Raw genomic sequence first — 21,219 nt, 5'->3', positions numbered from 1 at the left:
CTTGATAAGGGGTTTGGAGTATGGTAACAGCCTGCAGCAACAAAACTATTCACTGAAAAATAAATAAGAATACACTAATGATGAAAAATCTGAAAGAGAAATTAAAGAAACACTCCCATTTACCATTGCAACAAAAAGCATAAAATACCTAGGAATAGACCTACCTAAGGAGAAAAAAGACCTGTATGCAGGAAACTAAGACACTGATGAAAGAAATTAAAGATGATACAAACAGATGGAGGGATATATACCATGTTCTTGGATTGGAAGAATCAACATTGTGAAAATGACTATAGATTCAATGCAATTCCCATCAAACCACCTATGGCATTTTTCACAGAACTAGAACAAAAAAGTTCACAATTTGTATGGAAACACAAAAGACCCCGAATAGCCAAAGCAATCTTGAGAAAGAAAAATGGAGCCGGAGGAATCAGGCTCCTGGACTTAAGACTATACTACAAGCTACAGTAATCAAGACAGTATGGTACTGTCACAAAAACAGAAATATAGATCAATGGAACAGGATAGAAAGCCCAGAGATAAACCCATGCACCTTTGGTCACCTTATCTTTGATAAAGGAGGCTAGAGTATACAGTGGAGAAAAGACAGCCTCTTCAATAAGTGGTGCTGGGAAAACTGGACAGCTACATGTAAAAGAATGAAATTAGAACACTCCCTAACACCATACACAAAAATAAACTCAAAATGGATTAAAGACCTAAATGTAAGGCCAGACACTATAAAACTCTCAGAGGAAAACATAGGCAGAACACTCTATGACATAAATCACAGGAAGATCCTTTTGACCCACCTCCTAGAGAAATGGAAATAAAAACAAAAATAAACAAATGGGACCTAATGAAACTTCAAAGCTTTTGCACAGCAAAGGAAACCATAAACAAGACCAAAAGACAACCCTCAGAATGAGAGAAAATATTTGCAAATGAAGCAGCTGACAGAGGATTAATCTCCAAAATTTACAAGCAGCTCATGCAGCTCAATATCAAAAAAACAAACAACCCAATCCAAAAATGGACAGAAGACCTAAACAGACATTTCTCCAAAGAAGATATGCAGACTGCCAACAAACACATGAAAGAATGCTCAACATCACTAATCATTAGAGAAATGCAAATCAAAACTACAGTCAGGTATCACCTCACACTGGTCCGAATGGCCATCATCAAAAAATCTAGAAACAATAAATGCTGGAGAGAGTGTGGAGAAAAGGGAACCCTCTTGCACTGTTGGTGGGAATGTAAATTGATACAGCCACAATGGAGAACAGTATGGAGGTTCCTTAAGAAGCTACAAATAGAACTACCATATGACCCAGCAATCCCACTCCTGGGCATATACCCTGAGAAACCACAATTCAAAGAGTCATGTACCACAGTGTTCTTTGCAGCACTGTTTACAATAGCCAGGACATGGAAGCAACCTAAGTGTCCATCAACAGATGAATGAATAAAGAAGGTGTGGCACATTGTACAGTGGAATATTACTCAGCCATAAAAAGAAATGAAATTGAGTTATTTGTAGTGAGGTGGATGGACCTAGAGTCTGTCATACAGAGTGAAGTAAGTCAGGAAGCGAAAAACAAATACCATATGCTAAAACATATATATGGAATCTAAAGGAAAAAAATGGTTCTGAAGAACCTAGGGGCAGGATAGGAATAAAGACACAGATGTAGAGAATGCACTTGACACAGGAAGGGGGAAGGGTAAACTGGGACGAAGTGAGAGAATAGCGTTGACATACATACTCTACCAAATGTAAAATAGATAGCTAATGGGAAGCAGCCGCATTGCACAGGGAGATCAGCTCGGTGCTTTGTGACCACCTGGAGGGGTGGGATGGGGAGAGTGGGAGGGAGACAGAAGAGGGAGGGGATATGGGGATATATGTATACATATAGCTGATTCACTTTGTTATACAGCAGCAACTAAACATTGTAAAGCAATTATACTTCAGTAAAGATGTTAAATAAGAGTATGCTGTCTGTCTTGGGGGGTATTCTTTAAATTTTTATTTATTAATCATTTTATTATTTATTCATTTTATTATTGATTGATTGATTGCTGCGTTGGGTCTTCATTGCTGCCTGTGGGCTTTCTTGAGTTGTGGCGAGCGGGGGCTACTCTTCGTTGAGGTGCGTGGGCTTCTCATTGTGGTGGCTTCTCGTTACAGAGCATGGGCTCTAGGCATGTGGGCTTCAGTAGTTGTAGCACGCAGGGTTCAGTAATTGTGGCTTGTGGGCTCTAGAGTGCAGGCTCAGTGGTTGTGGCACACAGGCTTAGTTGCTCCACAGCATGTGGGATCTTCCCGGACCAGGGCTGGAACTTGTGTCCCCTACATTGGCAGGCGGATTCTTAACCATTCTGCCACCAGGGAAGCCCTCTTTAAATAATTTTGGTTGATAGATTTTATGTAGGAAAATTTGGTTGACACCCAGGAACACATATATTGTACAAAGGGAAGTATGCCAATATACTGAAATTCAGTTTTGTCAGAGGTCGTTTCAACCTAAATTCTCCACCCTGCCCATATTCATAGATAGCATTCCCACACCCTTTTAGCCATACTTTTCCTTCTCTCTTGGCTGAGAAAGTATGCCTGCCTCATAGACATACATGCCATATAGAGAAATGTGGGTGGTCCAATTTTCTGAAGAACCTTGGTTTGTTGAATTATAGTCTCCTGCCTGATAAAACTGTTCTTCAGTAGAGGTATTTGCTGCGTCCCTGGGTGAGAATGATTGTCAGCAGAATTCTCCAGTGATATTTATTGGGCAAATTGGAGGAAAGTAGGTGGGTCAAGAGTGGCCAGAGAAGCCCCAGAGAGGGTGTAGTACATTGGGGCATGGAAGATAGCACACTGGCTTGGGCATGCAGGAGATCTGGATTTTAGGAGCATGTCTGTCAGTGATCGCTCTACAGTCATGGGCAAGTCACTTAACCTTTCTGTACCAAATTCCTAATCTGTATAACAACTGGGGTTGGACTAGAGGTGTAAGGTTCCTTCCAGCTCCATGACTAATAAGCTGAGCCTTAGTCAGAATCCTGTCAAAGACCCACAAAGTGCCTGGGGTGATCCTCTTGGACATGAGGCCATATGCAACGCATAAAACAAATGCTGCAGTCTTTGACAGTGTCAGGCCCTCCAGAAGGGGTTGTGAGACTGATCCTTTATGTGCCAGGTTTCTATCTCTCAGAAACAATTATAGGCTAGTTGGTTTATACTGCCTGGTGAGACCATATAGGATAGGAATTAAGAGCATGAGTTATGGAGTTGGAGCTTAGTTTGAAAACCAGTTCTGCCATTTCCTAATGGGTGCCCTGGGGTAAATGATTTGACCTCTCTGAACATTAATTTCTGCCTCTGCAAGATGATGATAATAGAACCGACCTCATAGGCTTGTGACGATGCAAGGCAGTAATGTATGTAAACCACTTAGCCCAGCGTCTGGCAGAATGGAAGTGCTCACTCACCCGTGTCTGCCACTACCATGGGTGTGCTTATTGCTGTCAACGTAGTTCTGACATGGGCGTGGTGAGGCTTCAGCATCTTTCCTGGGTGTAGCTTTCTCTTTCTGGGTAGAGTTTGAGCAAAGCATAAGCAGATCTTTCTGGCCTAAAGTAGCTCTAGAGTCAGATCTGGATTTGGTTCCCTGCTCTGCATCTTACAGGCTGTGGGACCTTGGATAAGTTATTTAACTTCCCTACCCCTTAGTTTCTTCATCTGTAAAATGCAGGCAGGTATACTGCCTACCCCCAAGGTTTTTGTGAATAAGATAATGAACGTGAAGAGCTTAGTGCTGCGTCTGACATCCAGAAGGCACTCAGTAAATGGGGGCTGTGGTATTGATGGTGAAAGTAACAGCTGAACTAATAGTGAAGAATGATTACCACCACTACTACTGCCTTCCTTGGGATGGAGAGTTGAATGTGTTTAAGCTTGTACGGTTTTTGCATACCTAACCTAAGTGTTAGGAGAGACAGCAATTGCTATTCCTGAAGGGACAGCAAAAGAATTGTCGCCAGGCTTCTCAGACAGTGGTAGGGAATTTAAAACTGAGTTGTTTTCAGAGGCATGATTGAAATTGATTCAGCAGAGCATAATTCTCAGCAGAACAGTTCTATTTATTTATGCCAGTCCCCTTCCACCCAAGAACATAGGGGGAAAATGTAATTCTAAACTGACCCTGTACTTCTAAGGCTCAACTGCAGTTGGTCACCCACAACATGTTGCTCACAAACTTCATCGGGAGCACCTGGGTACAAAGACGTCAAGGCTCTGATCTTCTTTGCCAACGTTGTCTTCACTCTCAAACGGATGCCGCCTAACTGTTCTTGAGCCTCTCGGTGGGGATAAGATTCATTTTATGGCTCGAATGTCGATGTACAGGCACAATGGGAGTTCTCAGGGATATTATGTTAGAGTAGGTGGAGTTGTAGGGGGACTGTAGAGGTACTAACAAACAGAAATTGAAAAACTGAATAATCCTAATGGTTCTGTAGATGAACCCATTTACTAAAGGAGGGATATGAGATGTTTCTTTTGACTTCCCTTCATTTTCCTCTTTAGCACTCTGTTAAAAGTCTAAAAAAAGAAAGAAAATAGGTAGTCACTGCAAGCAAAGCTAAGCACCAGGCTTCCTGTCCATCCAGGTGAGGAGGGTGTTAGCTACTTTCCAAGGTCCCCAGTGTCTTCTCTCTTTTTTGCCCTTGGTTCTGAGGTTATAGAAATGAAAAATGGATTTCAATTTTGGACAGAGATTTAAAGGTAGATTCTGACATCTAGAAAGACACTTCCTCCACTCTTCTGCCAGATTCCATCCACTCACCTCTCATCCTCCTTCCCAGAGCAGTACCTCTCTCCTCCTCAATGTTCCTATCTAGGGCCCTCTGTGTAGGTGTAACAACCCAAGGCTCTGGGGTAGCCTGAAGGGCCAGATCCTTTGGAGAGCAGAAGTGACATTATAATATTGACAGTTTATTGTCATGGAGACTGGGGCCAAGGAACACTGAGATGGAGAAGACATTAACAACAATGGGCCTTTAAGTCATCACAGATTTTTTTAGTGCCTTTAGTATATTGGGAGAAATCATATATGATTATTAAAAAAATTTCCAGTAATAACAAAAATCCAAAGAAAGTTACCTTGGCTCTTCTCAAAATCACCTAGAATCTTACCCCTAGAGAAAACCACTGCTTGTGTTTGGTGATTCCCCTCCAGATGTTCTATGCATGTGTACACATCATGCTATATGTGCTGTGCTCTCAATTGCCATTTTCTCTAACAAAACTTTGGGTTGTGGAAAACTTTCCATGTCAGTAAATATAAGTCAACATTAGCCCTTTTAAGGTCTGCATAGTATTCCATTGTGTGGGTGCACCATAATTGATTTAGCCATTCACTATTGTTAGGCATTTAGCTTGTTTCCAACTTTTAGCTGTTATACACAATGCTATGATTGAGCAACCATGAGCATCCTTTTTGTGTACTTGTGTAATTATCTTTGGCTTCAGTTCAAGACATGAGATGATTGGCTCATAGGGTTTCCACAGTTTTAAAGTTCTCGATATATATCTATTGAGAGAGAGAGGGAGAGTAGGAGGGAGACATACAACCAAACTACTCTCCCTAAAGGTTGTACCAATTTGTACTTCCACCACTGGAAATCATAACCTTTAAGATAACCTTATAGCCATCCAAACAAAGATCTTGGGGCATCATACTGGACGGCCAGAGGGTGATCCCCAAGCACTTCATCTACATATCTTTCTTCTGACCACCAACCATAGTATGAGAAAAGAGTTTTGGACTCAAAATACGAATACTGTTTTATAAATTGTGAGGAAAAGCCTTTATATCTTTTCTTCTCTGACTAACCACTGATCCAGGATTACCTTCAAAAAGCTTTCTCAGCATATGGAGCTGGGGGCTCTGATTGTAGCCAGGCTCAGTGGTGTTACAAGCTCCATTTCCCCCATAACATTCATCCTCCTCCTTGGGTTCGTCTAAAGCAAATGTTACTGATGTGTTCTTTTTAGGTCTTGTTATACCTTCTTTCTGTATAGCAGGAAGATGAAGGAAAAAAAAGTCAGTTGGTGCCCGAGAGCTCAGGGATTGGTCCCTGGGGCAATAACATTTAGTGAGCCACTTACCTGTAGGATTGGCTTTAGAGGCCTAGGTTCCATTGAGTGTTGTCCTAGGTGCTGTCTTTTTTCTTCGGACTTTCCCATCCTGGTAGTGAAGCTGGGGAAGATAGAAAGGACAAAGCCATAGTGAAAACAGATGCAAGCTCCTTAATCAAATCCAGCTGTCCCCCCATCCCTGCCATATGTCTTTGGAACAATTAAAGGGACAACAGAACAAGAGGACATTTAGTCCTTTTATTCCTCAAAACCTTGATCACCCCGTTTTCTTTATTTTTCTTCTTCTTTTCTATATTCCTGTTCCCTCCCATCTTTCCTTATCATTGGGATGATCAGAGAACAGGAAGCGGAGAATGTGGGGCACCTCCAGGGTATTTAGCCATAGAATATTGCCAATAAGCTCCTTAAGGGGCTCGTGCTCCTTTTCTCCTCTCTGTGACAAACCAGGGAATTGAAACCCTGTTTTGGAGACAATGTAATACTGATGACTTAACTTATCCCACTGACGTGACCACTCAAATTGTGCCGAGGGGAGGGTGTACCTAACAATGTTGGTATGTTTGTGGTCACTGCCCTCGCCCCATTTGGGCCAACTGATCTTGAGAGACTTGCTCAGCACCGCACAGAATCCATGCCCCTCCCAGAACTCACTGCTTAGGTTGAAGACTGACTTTTGCATCTATTCTTTTTTTTTTTTTTTTTGCGGTACGTGGGCCTCTCACTGTTGTGGCCTCTCCCATTGCAGAGCACAGGCTCGGGATGCGCAGGCTCAGCGGCCATGGCTCACGGGCCTAGCCGCTCCGAGGCACGTGGGATCTTCCCGGACCGGGACACGAACCCGTGTCCCCTGCATCAGCAGGCGGACTCTCAACCACTGTGCCACCAGGGAAGCCCTTTTTCATCTATTCTTATCAGTACACCTAATAGAGACAGCTTGGTACCTGTCTGATGAGCATATTTCCCCAAAGCCTCTGGTGCTCTTGGGGGCTGGGATGCTCGATGGGAGTGGCTGTTGGTGAGCACACAGCTCTTCATATTTATCCCCAATGGCAGATAACAGCCAGCGCAGGCCTCCAATTATAGGTTCATGGTTCCTTCTCTGGCGGTTTTTGATGGCTGAACAGGGCTCCTGTGACAAAAAGAGAAGGCTCCAGCCCAGCAACCTGGGACCCCTGGGGCTCACAGTCCCAGTCACCCTCAGCCAAAGAGCAGAGGTGCACATAAGCTCTGCTGTGCCTAGAGAGGCTCTTAAGACTTCCTAGGAGATTCTCAGCATTCACTCCTGAGAAGGTATATGAAAGGTACAAAAGCTAAGATCCTTTAATCAAGTGTAATGTCTTGGATGTGTGATCTCGGACAGGTCACTCAGAGTCTCTGAGCCTTAACTTTCTTAACCATAAAATGAAGCTATTGAAACTTCCAACTTTAAAGAGCTATTTTGCAGGCCTAATGAGAAAACAGATGTGAAAGTGTTGTAAGAGTGTGATATTTATTATCACTGTTGAGTCAGAAATCATCACTGTAGTTGTTGCCTGGCAAAGAGAGGCTCTGCCTAAGACCCGGCATAGGAGGCTGATTATGGGCCAAGGGAGGCATCGGCCTTGCTTGAGAGGACAAGGGAGGGGAGGGCTAGACACTTACCACTCGGCACAGGGACTGGTTCTTGTTTGTTAGCCTTTCCAGCAGCAGATATTCAGTAATATCACGAAGTAGCAAGGCGTCCTTCTTGTCTTGCTTGTTGGCCAGGCTAAAGCCGGGCATTGGAGAGAGGGAGGGAAGAAGAGAGGAAGAGTAAAACTGAGATAGAGGCCAAGGGAAAGAAAAGAAGGGAAAGAGGGGGACAACCAATTCTGGTACAGCTGCTACATATCCAGGGACTAGCTTTTAAGCCATACCCAGTGCGATGAGCCCGACATTTTTCTAGCCAACTCTCAGTGGAGGAAAGAATAGCACAAGTAATTTGAATCCGAGATAATCCCCAGGCCTCATTTCTCACTTCCTCTACACTGCACCATCAAACTTTAATTAGAATTGCTAACTGGGATATGAATGAATTTGGCGCTTCTACATCCTCCCCCAAACTCTGTCCACGCTTGGGTTGGTGGTCCTAACGGGGAACAAAAAAGGCTAAAACGGAGTGGGGGAGGGGTGAGGATTGACTGGCCACCTGAATCATCACCCTGGGGTAAGAGTGAGTTACATAACTCTCGGGCAGTTTACCAGGGGAGGAGGCCATTGGCACTGAATATACAAAATAGGGGTTTTCTGCCATCATCTCAGGGTCAAAGACCGAAGCCAGAAAAAAGAAGCAAATTTAGGAAGGCAGTCTTCAGGAAGAGTCGAGGGATGGGTTGGGGCGGGGGGTGCAGTGGAAGATCCAGATATTACTCTCCATTTCCCTCTGATGCTTGCCTTCAAAATTACCTTTGCACAGTTAGGTAACAGGTTCCCCCATGGCAGTGCCTGGTAGAAAGTGGCTCTTGAAAACAGCCCCCAGAGGACTGGGCCACTCCCCCTCAGCCAAAGAGGAGAGGAAGTCTAACTGGATGTGACACAGGGACCACTTAACCCTTCCTCTGTCTACTTCTTCTAAAGGCACAAAATGGGAAGGGGAAATTGGACACAAAGGCAGACTCTTACAATAGGATGGGTTTCCCGGCCACTCTTTCATCAGACAGCAGGTGTGGTAAGATGACCTTCACTTCCTGCATGCGGCTTAAGTCACTGGAATCCAGGACAAAAACAAGTCCATGTGCCTGCGCGTAGTAGCTTGGCCAGATTTCTCGGCCATTCCTGTCTCCATTCAGATCATAGACGGAAACTTCATAATCATCCAGGAGGAGTGTGGTCAGTTCAGGTTTCATACTACCGCCCGTCCTACTGGGGAGTACTATACATGGGGGAAGAGAGGAGAAGCAACAACAAAATGGGGCTATAGTTAGATGAATTTGTTAAACGATGATCTGAACTTTGACTAGAGCCTGCCCTGAGGAATCCTACGAATGTAACCTGCCATCTGGCTCATGCTCGCCAATCCATCCTCCTAAACCGCACTTTGCTCATGCTACCCTCTCCTGGCTCAGTAACCTTCCGTGAGTACCCACTGCTCCGAAGGTAGAATACAGACTCCTTTGCCTCCTAACCTGCCAGATCCATCTCTTCCCTGACTGGTGTCCAGGGTCCCTGGTACCCAGTCTCTTCCTCCCTGTGCTTCTTGATTCATGTGCCTCTCTACCCCCCACTCCACATGATTGTCATGCTCTTTCTTGCCCTGGGCCTTCACAAGATGCTATTCCTGCTGGTTAGAACACTCTTCCACTACTCTCTGCTTGGTTAACACCTATTTTGTTTTTTAAATATCAATTTAGATCTTGTTCCTTCTAGAAAGTTTTCTCTAACTCACACCACCATCCCCCACTTTCTTCTGGGCTTACCACCATCACAGCACATATTACAGTGTTATAAATTCTATGATTTATTTATCTGGGTTATAAACTGCAACAGGATAGGAATCCCTTCAGTTTTACTTACTGTTATATACATAATGCCAAGCACAGAGGTTGGCACACAGGTGCTCAATAAATATTTGTTGAATGAATTTGATGAGTGAATGAATGAATGAACAGGACGCTCTTCTCTCGCATCCTTTCTTCAAGGCCCAGCTCAAGTACCACTTACTTTAGGAAGCTTCTCTGACCAGTCCAGCTCTCACTTCTCTCTCTTTTTGAACACGTGACCTGTTAAACTGGCCCTTCACCTCATTCTGTGCATGTCCTGTCTCCCCAGCTAAAATCTAAGCTCTGTGAGGGAGGGGCTCTGCATTCCCTTATGCACAGTAGGTGTTCAGTAAATGTTTATGGTGCCTGTTACTGTGGATGAGCGTATGAAGTCCTCTTCCTCCTATCTCCTCCGAGAAACCATGCCAAACTCAGATACCTTTGCCCTTTCAAGGCTATGGCCAGACCATACAATCCCACAGGGCATTCCACCCCTCACTCAGCCCCCAGAGAAATGTGGTTCAGCATGACAGTCCATAGACACATTCCAGTCTGTTGAACTGACCGTTCTGGCCCAGCTCTCTGCCCATATTAGTAGCAAAATGATTTTATAGATTCTCTACACTCATACCTGGGAGTTCTAAGACCAGAATCAGTAGCTTCTTATTTATAGTTTCAAATCTACCTGGAACATTTTCCATAGGATTGCCAGAATAAGTCGTTTAACTGACAAGTTAATAGGATGCTTTCAGATCTTTGGAAATGTATGATTATACACACATTTACATGTATACATGTCTCTCTATATGTGTGTATGTGTACATATTATTACATTTTAATGTCATCTCATAATGTCCTCTTCTGTTTTTATGTTAGTCAATGATTTATTTTTAATTATAGCTTTCACAGAACATATAATTTTCAGTCACAGCTTTGATATGTTATTTGTTATGTCTGTATTAGACTACTTAAAAATAATAAGTGAAGAGATTAAAACTCTAAAGGTAATTTTAAAATCTTGTTTTCAGTATCAGTGCAAGCTTTATCTTTCCCCATTTTTTTTCTTTTTACTTGAAACCTTACCATTTCTTCAATAATTCAATGTACTGTTGGCAAACTCTAGATGCCACCAGAAGTTGTCCCCTGAAAATTTACATTTCTCTTATTTCCTCTATTAATTTATAAACACTCTGAGGACAGGTACTGAGATGAATCCATTTCTATATCCCTAGCAGAGTGTTGCATAAAGCATAGTTTGGGGACTGTCTGCTTTAGAGTTACATGTGGGTGATTGTTAAGCCCTACCCTGTACCAAATGAATCAGAATCTCTAGGCTTGGGACCCAAGCATCTGTATGTTTAGCAAACTCCTACATTTAACAAAATCCCCAGGTGATTCTTCTGCACCTTACATTTTGAGACCCACTGCCTTAAAGAGCAGTAAAATTCATGCCTGTTGTGTCTCAGCATCATCTGGTGCGCTTGTTAAGATTTTGATTCCCTGGGCCTTCTCCAGGCCAAAATATCTGAACCTTCAAGTCCCAGATCAGCTGGTGTGAAAGCTCTTCAGGTGATTCTGATTTTTGGCTCTCAGTACTGATTATGCTTCAGGATCACCTGTGGAGCTTTTAAAACCTATGACATTAGGCCTCATTCTCTCAGAGTTTGATGCCATAGATCTGGGGCGGGGCTCAGGCAGCATTTTCTTTTAAAGCTCCCCAGATGATTGAAATGTATAGCCGGGTTTGAGAGAAACTGCTTTAAACGCCCTCATTTAGGGCACCTGCTTGTACTCATGCTTGGGTTTCTTGCCCCATATGACCATGCCAGACAAAATAGTTATAGTGAATGATGTTGTTAATGATAATGGCTTATGTCCCCAAATATTTTATAGCTGGTGTCTTCAGAGATTCACACAAGTTACTACTTGTAGATTGGAACTTCCTCCCTAGGCTGTTATCTGTTTTTGGCAATCATAAACATTTGCAGGAGCTGGTGGGGGGGCAAGCTATTGCATTTTGGGTACAGAGGAACCTACTAGATTGACTCTGGCAGTCCTGCATGGACAGAGGTGGCCTGAGATGTTCTTTAGAATGTGACATCAGTGGCACTTTGCTTCTTAGCCATTAAAAACTTCTCCGTGAATGAAGTCACAACCATAAACCTATTGGTTTATCAATCAGCCCCAAGTTATTCACCAAGCACAAGGCAAGTTATACAGTAACAAATTAAATAGACTCCAGGCTCTGTCCTCCAGGAATTAGAATGGAAAGCAGATGCTATTCTCATAGGCAAAATAGCATAGGGCTAACTACAGATGAGTGCTTCCCAAAGCTGATTGGCCAATTGAAAGGCCTGGGGAGTTCTTAAAACATAGATTCCCGGGCCCCACCCAGACTGGATGGGAATCTAGGGGTGGGGCTGAGTTGGGCTCTAAAAATTATCCCCACTTTCATCAGTAATTTTGTGATTTACCCTGGCTCCTTGATTTTCTTGGTGCTGCTTACCTTTTTACCATTTCTGCCAATCAGAGAATTGGGAGAGGCAGTCAAGTCTGCTGCCCATAAGGTGGGATACCAGGCTGAACCATTGGCTAAAATGTGCTTGGGGCTGCCACTCTGAGGGTGGGGGGAGGGGAAGAGAGGGAAAAGTTGGAATGAGGCAACATGTAGCCTGAGGAGAATGGTGGAATGAGGGAGAACATTCATTCCACAAGTGAATGAGTACCTACCTGAACGTACTAAAAGTACAGAGACTGAAGATACAGAGCTGAAAAAAATCCATTATTTTTCCTCAAGGGCTCACAGTGTAGGGGATGGACTTGCAGTTGTGCAATGATGTTGTGATAAGTGCATGATCGAGGGAGGCACAGAATAGAGTAGAAGCTGAAGAAGGAGGCGCTGGGCATTAGGGATGGCTTTCCTGAGGTCAAGCTTAGGCTGTGTCTTGAGGCATTTGATTAAGCAGGTAGATGATGGAGGGGATGAAATGCTAGGTAGCAGGAGAGCATGTACAGAAAGCGTGGGCATGTGAACTAGAATGGTATAGTGGCAGATGAATGGCAAGTCATTTGTTTTGGCTCCATCAAGGGGCCTATGTGCAGAGCATGGGAAATGAAGCTGGAAAAATCAGGGACCAAATCATGGAGGGCCTTCCTTGTGTGCAGCTGAGGAACTTAAGTTTTATTTTGATGACAACAGGGAGGCATTGAGTGGTTTCATGCAGGGTTGGGTCATGATCAGATGTTTGCATTAAGTCCTTCGGGCAGCTGTGTGGACTGAATACTGGGGAGACAGCTACAGACGGCAAGATCAGCCAGCAGGCTGTTGCTGTATTTCAACGAAATTGATGCTGGCTTCAAGTAGGCCAGAGGCAGAGGAGTCAAGTTAGCCCTTTCCTCTACTTTGTAGATTGTTGCCAGCCTATATAAAACAACCACCTCATCATAACCCTTCTTTTATTTAATAAAAATCAGTGGAGGGCATCCTGTGCCAACCACTGTGCTGGGCTCTTTGGCTAGCAGTTAGCTGTGTCTTCACAACCGGAAAAGTAGCTCCCTGAAATTCTGTGTAACGGCTTCTTGAAATGTCAAGGTATTAAACTGGAGATTTGGTATTAAACTTGCACGTCTCTGAACTGACACCATTTCTCAAGCTCCAACCCTCTATATGAACTGTCACAAAGAGTTTCACGTTATTGAACTTCTTCATCATCCCCCACTTGTCTCTCTTATCTAGACCAAATTCCACTTTAATTGAGCTCTGAAACTAGACACTTTCAAACATGCTATCCTTCCTAATCGACTGTGGTGCTTTACATAGTCTGAGTTCATTCATACTGACATTATGAGAAGACCTTCAATTAGGATATCTTATAAAGGGAGCAGGTGACAGGCATTACATAAACAGGCTGATAACACCCAAGGAGAGCAGAGAGAGAGAGAGAGAGAGAGAGAGAGAGAGAGAGAGAGAGAGAGAGAGAGAGAGAGAGAGAGAGAGTGAGTGAGAGAGAGAGTGTGTGTGTGTGTGTGTGTGTGTGTGTGGAAGTGTTTACCTTAAAAGAGGAAACTCAAGGGTCATGAAGTAAGGCTAGGAAGGAATGATTGTTTCATTGGTCGCTGGGACCCATGGGAGACCTAAACCATGGTCTAATACTCTCAATTCCTTACGTCTCTGGAATGCCTTCACAAGAACAGTTTTGCCTGAGTTGTCCAGTCCAATGATAATGATGGTCACATTCCTAGAAATGGAAAATGAGCCAAAGCTTTAAAAGTACTGTTAGTTCTTAGGCTAAAGAAAGAATTATACTCTTCCTTGGTGTTTGGGGCTCTGCCTGCAGTGGTCCCAATGCAGTCATAAAAGGCACAGCCAGGTGGTAGAAGGTGGTGTGGGGACCCCTCCCCAAAGCCTCCAAGGATGCTTTTCTTCCCTGATTCACTTGCCTTATAGAATTGGCCATCCTCCCCAACCCTGCCCTTAATCTTGTAGACACTACTTAGTCACTTCCCCTAATAATATATATCATAAAGATTTGTTCTTTGAGGGACTGTGGGCAGGTACATTGGAGGAAATGGTGGAACAGGTCTAGAGAAATAATTACAATATTACCTTCGTGTCTCTTCAGTTGCGTTTACACGAGGCCAGCAGGAGGTCAGTATCCGGAACATGATTCAGCTTAGTTCTTTAATATTAAGGGAAACAAGTAAACAAGAAATCAGCCCCATTATTAACTCTGAACCTAAATCAGCTTATGAGTACACAGGTACTGATAAACAGGAAGCCTGGGACTGTCAGAAGTCCATTACTTCATTCTATCCAACCTTGTCTATGTCATAGAGGGAGGGACTGGTTATCGTCAACTCTAGTGGCAAAATGGGGTGATTTCTTATTAAAGCAACCCACATAGGCATGATGGCATCAGGTGTGACCTATCCCTTCAGCCATAGTTCATTCCTGTTATGAATATCTTCATGCAACCTTGGGGGTGCGGGTGGGGTGGAGAGATGCCTTGGAGAAGAACCAGCTTAGAGTTCAATTGGAAGACCTGTTCTAATGAACAACAGTTCATTGGGCTTGGTTCTCTTACTGCCTGTGCTTCCAAAATGTGGGTGTTGGTGACCCACTATCATAGATTTCATACAATTCCTAGTGCTATAAGGGATTTTAGAGATCATCTACTCTAACTGATTTCAAACATCAGTCCAGGTACCCTACTCTCAAAGATTCTCAGGGAGCAGCATAAGCTCCCCAGGTGATATCAAAGTACAGCCGTATTTGGAAGTGATTGCCTAAGTAGAAAGGGTAATTTACACAGTCACTTTACAGTTAATCCGTGTTTTAGCATGTATTAGTATTTCATTACTTTTTATGGCTGAATAATATTCCATTGTATGGATATACCACCTTTTGTTTATCCATTTATCGGTTGATGGACATTTGGATTGTATTTACTTTTTGACTCTTATGAATAATCCTGCTATATACATGTGTGTACAAGTTTTGTGAGGACATATGTTTTCAGTTCTCTTGGGTATATACCTAGGAGTGTAATTGCTCGGTCATATGATAACTCTATGTTTAACCTTTTTAGGAAGTGTCAGATTGTTTCTACATTTTACATTCCTACCAGCAAGGCAGGATGGTTCAAATTTCTCCACATCCTCACCAACTCTCACTGTATTTTTTATAGCCATACTAGTGGATGTGAAGTGGTATCTAATTGTGGTTTTGCTTTATATTTTCCTAATGACTAATTACGTTGGGGCCCAGAGCTGGGGGAAGCTCTGGTTGGGTTAACAAAGGACTTAGGCTGATACTCAGATGGGCTTTTCTTAGCTATCTGATGAGCACAGTGTATGTGCCAGCTTATCAATGAATAACTTAGCAGGGTTCTGCAGAGTCACCCACTGTTTTAGAGAATAGCCATCCCCAAATAGGGACTCACATTTCATAGCATGTTTTAGAGCATAGTTCATTCCCTAGAAAATTATTTGGATTCCCATAAGGACCTCCTGGAGAATAGCTCTGGCTTATGCCAGATGAAAGGGAAACCTTATATGTGGCCTGTGATCAAAACCAGCCTTACTCCAGCTTTGCTCATGAAACTGATAAGACCTGGAGCCTGAAACACCAGAGTCTGATTGTCTGGGTTCCATGATAGCCATCTCCCTTTGAGACAAGAAGTAGCAGCTTCATGTCTACTTCCTGATAATTAGCAGAGCTTCCTAACTTGATCTCAGGCAGTCTGTATTTGTTAGTACCACTAAAAAAGATCAAACTGGCATCACACAAATTCTTCATTAAGAACATATCTTAAAGAAGGATCATGTACCACAATGTTCATTGCAGCTCTGTTTAGCCAGGACATGTAAGCAACCTAAGTGTCCATCGACAGATGAATGGATAAAGATGTGGCACATATATACAATGCAATATTAGCCATAAAAAGAAATGAAATTGAGTCATTTGTAGTGAGGTGGATGGACCTAGAGTCTGTCATACAGAGTGAAGTAAGTCAGAAAGAGAAAAACAAATACCGTATGCTGACACAAATATATGGAATCTTAAAAAAAAGTTTCTGAAGAACCTAGGGGCAGGACAGGAATAAAGATGCAGACATAGAGAATGGACTTGAGGACACGGGGAGGGGGAAGGGTAAGCTGGGACGAAGTGAGAGAGTGGCATGGACATATATACACTACCAAACGTAAAATAGATAGCTAGTGGGAAGCAGCCACATAGCACAGGGAGATCAGCTCGGTGCTTTGTGACCACCTAGAGCGGTGGGATAGGGAGGGTGGGAGGGAGATTCAAAAGGGAGGAGATATGGGGATATATGTATTTGTATAGCTGATTCACTTTGTTATAAAGCAGAAACTAACACAATATTGTAAAGCAATTATACTCCAATAAAGATGTAAAAAAAATAAAATTAAACCTACCATTTTCAGATTTCTTATCTACAGAATGGAGATAATGATACATTTTGCTTACCTTGGGGTGGTTAATTATGTATCTGATTAGAAGTTGGTTCTTTTTGGGTGAAAGAAATAGGATGGGTAGAGTAATAGGAAGGTGTATTGAGCTTTCTAGCCTTCTTGCCAGAGTAACACAGCTTAGTTGCCCCCTTATGAAGAGTAAGTCCACATCCTAACAGTGGCTGTCAAGGTTCTGGCATATCCATGGTAATCACTGCCTAGTTCATAGCAGCCAAACCCCCACATCTCCCTACCTTGTCTGATTAAAGCTAATTACTAAATGAACTTTTTTTTTTTGGCTGTGTTGGGTCTTCACTGCTCCGCGCAGTCTTTCTCTAGTTGTGGTGTGTGGGCTTCTCATTGCGGTGGCTTCTCTTGTTGCGGAGCACGGGCTGTTGGTGCGCGGACTTAAGTAGTTGTGGCTCACAGACTCTAGAGTGCAGGCTCAGTAGCTGGGGCGCACGGGCTTAGTTGCTCTGTGGCATGTGGGATCTTCCCGGACCAGGGCTCGAACCCGTGTCCCCTGCATTGGCAGGCAGATTCTTAACCACTGTGCCACCAGGGAAGCCCACTAAATGAACTTCTGGTCATCATGGTTTTTTTAAAGTTTACAAAGTATTTATATAGAACTTACTATGTGCCAGCACTCTTTTTAGCACTTTATACATATTAAACTCACTTAATCCTTATTATAACAAAAAATAGGGGCTATCATTCTTTTTAAGAGATGAGGGGGCTTCCCTGGTGGCGCAGTGGTTGAGAGTCCGCCTGCCGATGCAGGGGATGCGGGTTCGTGCCCCGGTCCGGGAGGATCCCACATGCCGCGGAGCGGCTGGGCCGGTGAGCCATGGCCGCTGGGCCTGCGCGTCCGGAGCCTGTGCTCCACAACGGGAGAGGCCACAACAGTGAGAGGCCCGCATAGTGCAAAAAAAAAAAAAAAAAAAAAAGATGAGGTTCAGTATATTAATGCATATATGTGGAATCTAGAAAAATGGTACAGATGAACCAGTTTGCAAGGCAGAAATAGAGACACAGATGTAGAGAACAAACGTATTGACACCAAGAGGGGAAAGTGGGGTGGGGGTGGGATGAATTGGGAGATTGGAATTGATATATATACACTAATATGTATAAAATAGATAACTAATAAGAACCTGCTATATAAAAAATAAATTAAATTTTTAAAAAAAGAGAGAGGTGAGGTTCACAAAGAGGTTGAGTAATTTGCCCAAGTTTACCCAGCTAGTTAGTGGTAAAGCCCAGAATTCAAACCCAGGCAGTCTGGTTTCAGAGTCTGTGTATTAAGTTAAGGGACTCACAGGCTGTGTGAGTGAGATTTCAGAGACCAGAGAAACTGCCTCAGCTCTGGGCCTTTCCATCTTTTCTGGACAGACTATATTGTACTTCTTTTTTTTTTAAAGTCAACTTTAAAAAAACTTTATTTTTTAGAACAGTTTTAGATATACAGTTTTAGAAAAATTACAAAGATAGTACAGAGAGTTCCCATATACCCTGTACACATTTTCCCCTTTTATTAAGTGTTGACCTAAATCACATAGGCTGCTGGTTATTTCTCCAGCAAAAATGGGTTTATTCGGGATCAACAGAGAATTACAATTTGGGGTCTGCAACCATGACAAGCCAAACATAAGTACCCCTCACAGCAAGGAGGAGAAAAGGAAGTTGGGTGGGCTATACTAAACAAAAAGTCCATTCAAGGAATTGAGAGTTTGAAGTATAGTGGCTTTTCATTGGCTGAGTTGTGACAATCTCATTGGCTGAACTCTTGCCAGGCAAGAAAAGGAAGTCTTCCTGTTGGTCTCTGCTGTTGTCATAGGGTGTGAGACCTCCCCCTTCTAGCCTCTTGACTATTTTATTTTATTTTATTTTTTTTTCTTTTTTTTTTTCTCTTGACTATTTTAATTGTGGTTTTTGTTTATTAATTTTTACATTTCCTCCTTTTGATCATGATCGTTCTCTGAAAGCATCACTGGTTAAGAGTCAGGTTTTCTGGTTTCAGTGGCTTTTTGTCCCTCAGTGCCAGAAGGGACCTTTCCTGGGTGTAGTGTCCCACAATGCAGGGAAAGTGCACATACTGGAAACTTATTGAGATCACATTTGAGTAACAAGGAAGGGCAGGAGGGACAGCTCTGAGGCACTTTTTATCTAAAGTCCATATATCATCAAGATCATAGACATTGGAGATCATATGACATGTTGTATCATCATCAAAGGATTGGCAGACAAACTTCTGACAAGCCTGTCCTAGATATCTTTGGAAAGTTGTCTCATCAGATGTTGTCTGCTTCAATTCTGGGAACTATTTACTTTCAGGTCACCAGATGATGTGCAGGTCCACTCAGGGTGCGGTGCTTTCTTTACATGTGTCATGTGAATCAAAGAGTCTGTTCCCTGGAGTTTGATGGCACAAGGGTTGGTTAGCAGTACCTGATAGGGGCCTTTACAGTGACGTTAAAGAGAGTCCTTCTGGAGGTGTCCTTTTTATAAATTTTTTAATATTTATTTTATTTATTTTTGGCTGTGTTGGGTCTTTGTAGCTGCGTGCGGGCTTTCTCTAGTTGCGGTGAGCGGGGGCTACTCTTCATTGTGGTGTGCGGGCCTCTCATTGCAGTGGCTTCTCTTGTTGCAGAGCATGGGCTTTAGGCGTGCAGGCTTCAGTAGTTGCAGCACACGGGCTCAGTGGTTGTGGCTCACAGGCTTAGTTGCTCCACAGCATGTGGGATCTTCCCGGAACAGGGCTCGAACCCATGTCCCCTGCATTGGCAGGCAGATTCTTAACCACTGCGCCACCAGGGAAGTCCTGGAGGTGTCTTTTCCAGTACATGAAATCTCCAGGCTGCGAGGGTGCTTAAGGTCTTTGTCTCCTGAGAGCGCACTGTGAAAACATTGCTCTACTAAAACATGGTTATTTTTTAAATTTATTTATTTTTTGCGGTACGCGGGCCTCTCACTGCCGTGGCCTCTCCCACTGCGGAGCACAGGCTCCAGACGCGCAGGCTCAGCGGCCATGGCTCACGGGCCCAGCCGCTCTGCGGCATGTGGGATCCTCCCGGACCGGGGCACGAACCCGTATCCCCTGCACTGGCAGGCGGACTCTCAACCACTGCGCCACCAGGGAAGCCCAAACATGGTTATTTTTAATAGAAGCGATTAGGCCTTTGCAGTATTGGAGTATTTCTCATTTTGTCAGTTGTGGGGCAAAAGAGGTAGGAACCAAGTGCATTGAGTGACCTGTGACTATCTCAAAGGGTGAGCGTTTGAGTTCCAAAAGGGATGGATATAAGATTTAGAAGGATCAATGGCAGTGCTTTTGGCCAACGTATTTGGAGGGCCCATACAAATTTTGCCAATTGAGTTTTAATAATGCCGTTACTGCATTTGAATAAACCAGAGGATTGAAGGTGCTAAGTGCAGTGAAACTGTTGTAAAACTGGCCAAACAGCACAGACGTCAAAAATACCTGACCAGTAAAATGGGTCCCTTGATCATTATGAAGTTTGAGAGGATTTTCCCAGGTAGGTATAATATTTTCCAAAAGGACTTTAGCCACAGAAGAGGCAGTAGCCTCTCTGCAAGGGAAGGCTTCAGTCCAGTGTGAAAACATTCAGGCCATGACCAAAACGTATTTATTTACATCCCTGAGATGGAGGAAGTTGTATGAAATCCAATTGCTAGACCTTGAATGGTCTATAAGGCAGTTTAAAATACTTGGGAGCAGTAAGAATAGGCTTCCCTGGGTTGTACTTTGGACCAGTGGGACAAATGAGGTAGGCATTTTTTTCAGCTTTGTTAATGTTTCCCGACGAACATTGATTCATGAAAATTGTAATTTTGTCAGTAGACCAATGGTTTAATGCATATACAATGATTAGGAGTAGGAATATTAGAGTCTTCAGTAAGACTGAATTGTTATTTGATCTGAACCAAAGCTTTCGCTTTTTATCAAACCAAGAGTTGTTGAATTTCCAATCTTGTGTTTCCTTTTCTGAGGCCAATTATTGGGCTTCTCCAGCCAGTTTTTCTAAGTTATCATTTGGGGAAATATCCCTTTGGACCGTGACAGAAGTTTGACTGCTTTTGGTTCCTTTAAGTGCAGCATTCCCTGTGGAACTGTCAGCAAGGTAATTTCCCTTAGCTTCCAGGGAGTCAAGTTCAGAATTTTCTGGAATTTTAATAATAGCTTAAGTGGCAGGTAAAAGTATTACATTCAATAATTCCTGAACATAGGGGCCATTTAAAATTTTATTTCCACTGGAAGTTAGGAAGCCATGTTGCTTCCACAATATTCCAAAATCATGAGCTTTTCCAAAAGCATGTCTACTATCAGTATAAATATTGGCAGTTTTGTACTTGGCTGAAGTACAGCCCTGTTGGGCTGAAGTAGCCATAGGTAAAGATGCTGCCTCAACAACATAAAAAGGAGTTCTGATAGCATCCCCAGCACAATATTTACTATGATCACCTTTAAAAAAAGAACCATCAGCAAACCATGAGAAGTCAACATTACCCAAATGATTTTCCTGCAGATCATCACGAGGTATCGGGAGGTGATCCATA

At 43.2% G+C, this 21,219-nt stretch overlaps 2 protein-coding genes across 2 annotated transcripts in view; one reads left to right on the top strand and one right to left on the bottom strand.

The window, feature by feature from the left end:
• The window catches only part of TRMT2B (tRNA methyltransferase 2 homolog B), a gene marked incomplete at its 5' end in the record, with an annotated part of 86,002 nt that overhangs the window by 45,094 nt on the left and 19,689 nt on the right, over nucleotides 1-21,219 (top strand).
• ARL13A (ARF like GTPase 13A) lies at nucleotides 4,506-14,331 on the bottom strand (the record flags this gene model as incomplete). Its single annotated transcript, XM_082681509.1, has 8 exons — nucleotides 4,506-4,609; nucleotides 5,921-6,083; nucleotides 6,179-6,269; nucleotides 7,111-7,298; nucleotides 7,811-7,916; nucleotides 8,810-9,059; nucleotides 13,834-13,904; nucleotides 14,273-14,331. The coding sequence occupies 8 exons, from the start codon at nucleotides 14,329-14,331 to the stop codon at nucleotides 4,602-4,604; spliced, it is 936 nt and encodes a 311-aa protein (XP_082537635.1). The 3' UTR covers nucleotides 4,506-4,601.

This window comes from Grampus griseus (assembly GCF_964374135.1).
Source record: "Grampus griseus genome assembly, chromosome: X".
NCBI classification, from domain to species: Eukaryota; Metazoa; Chordata; class Mammalia; order Artiodactyla; family Delphinidae; genus Grampus; species Grampus griseus.
Note: the sequence above shows the minus strand (reverse complement) of the source record. Positions and strands in the feature narration are given on the sequence as shown.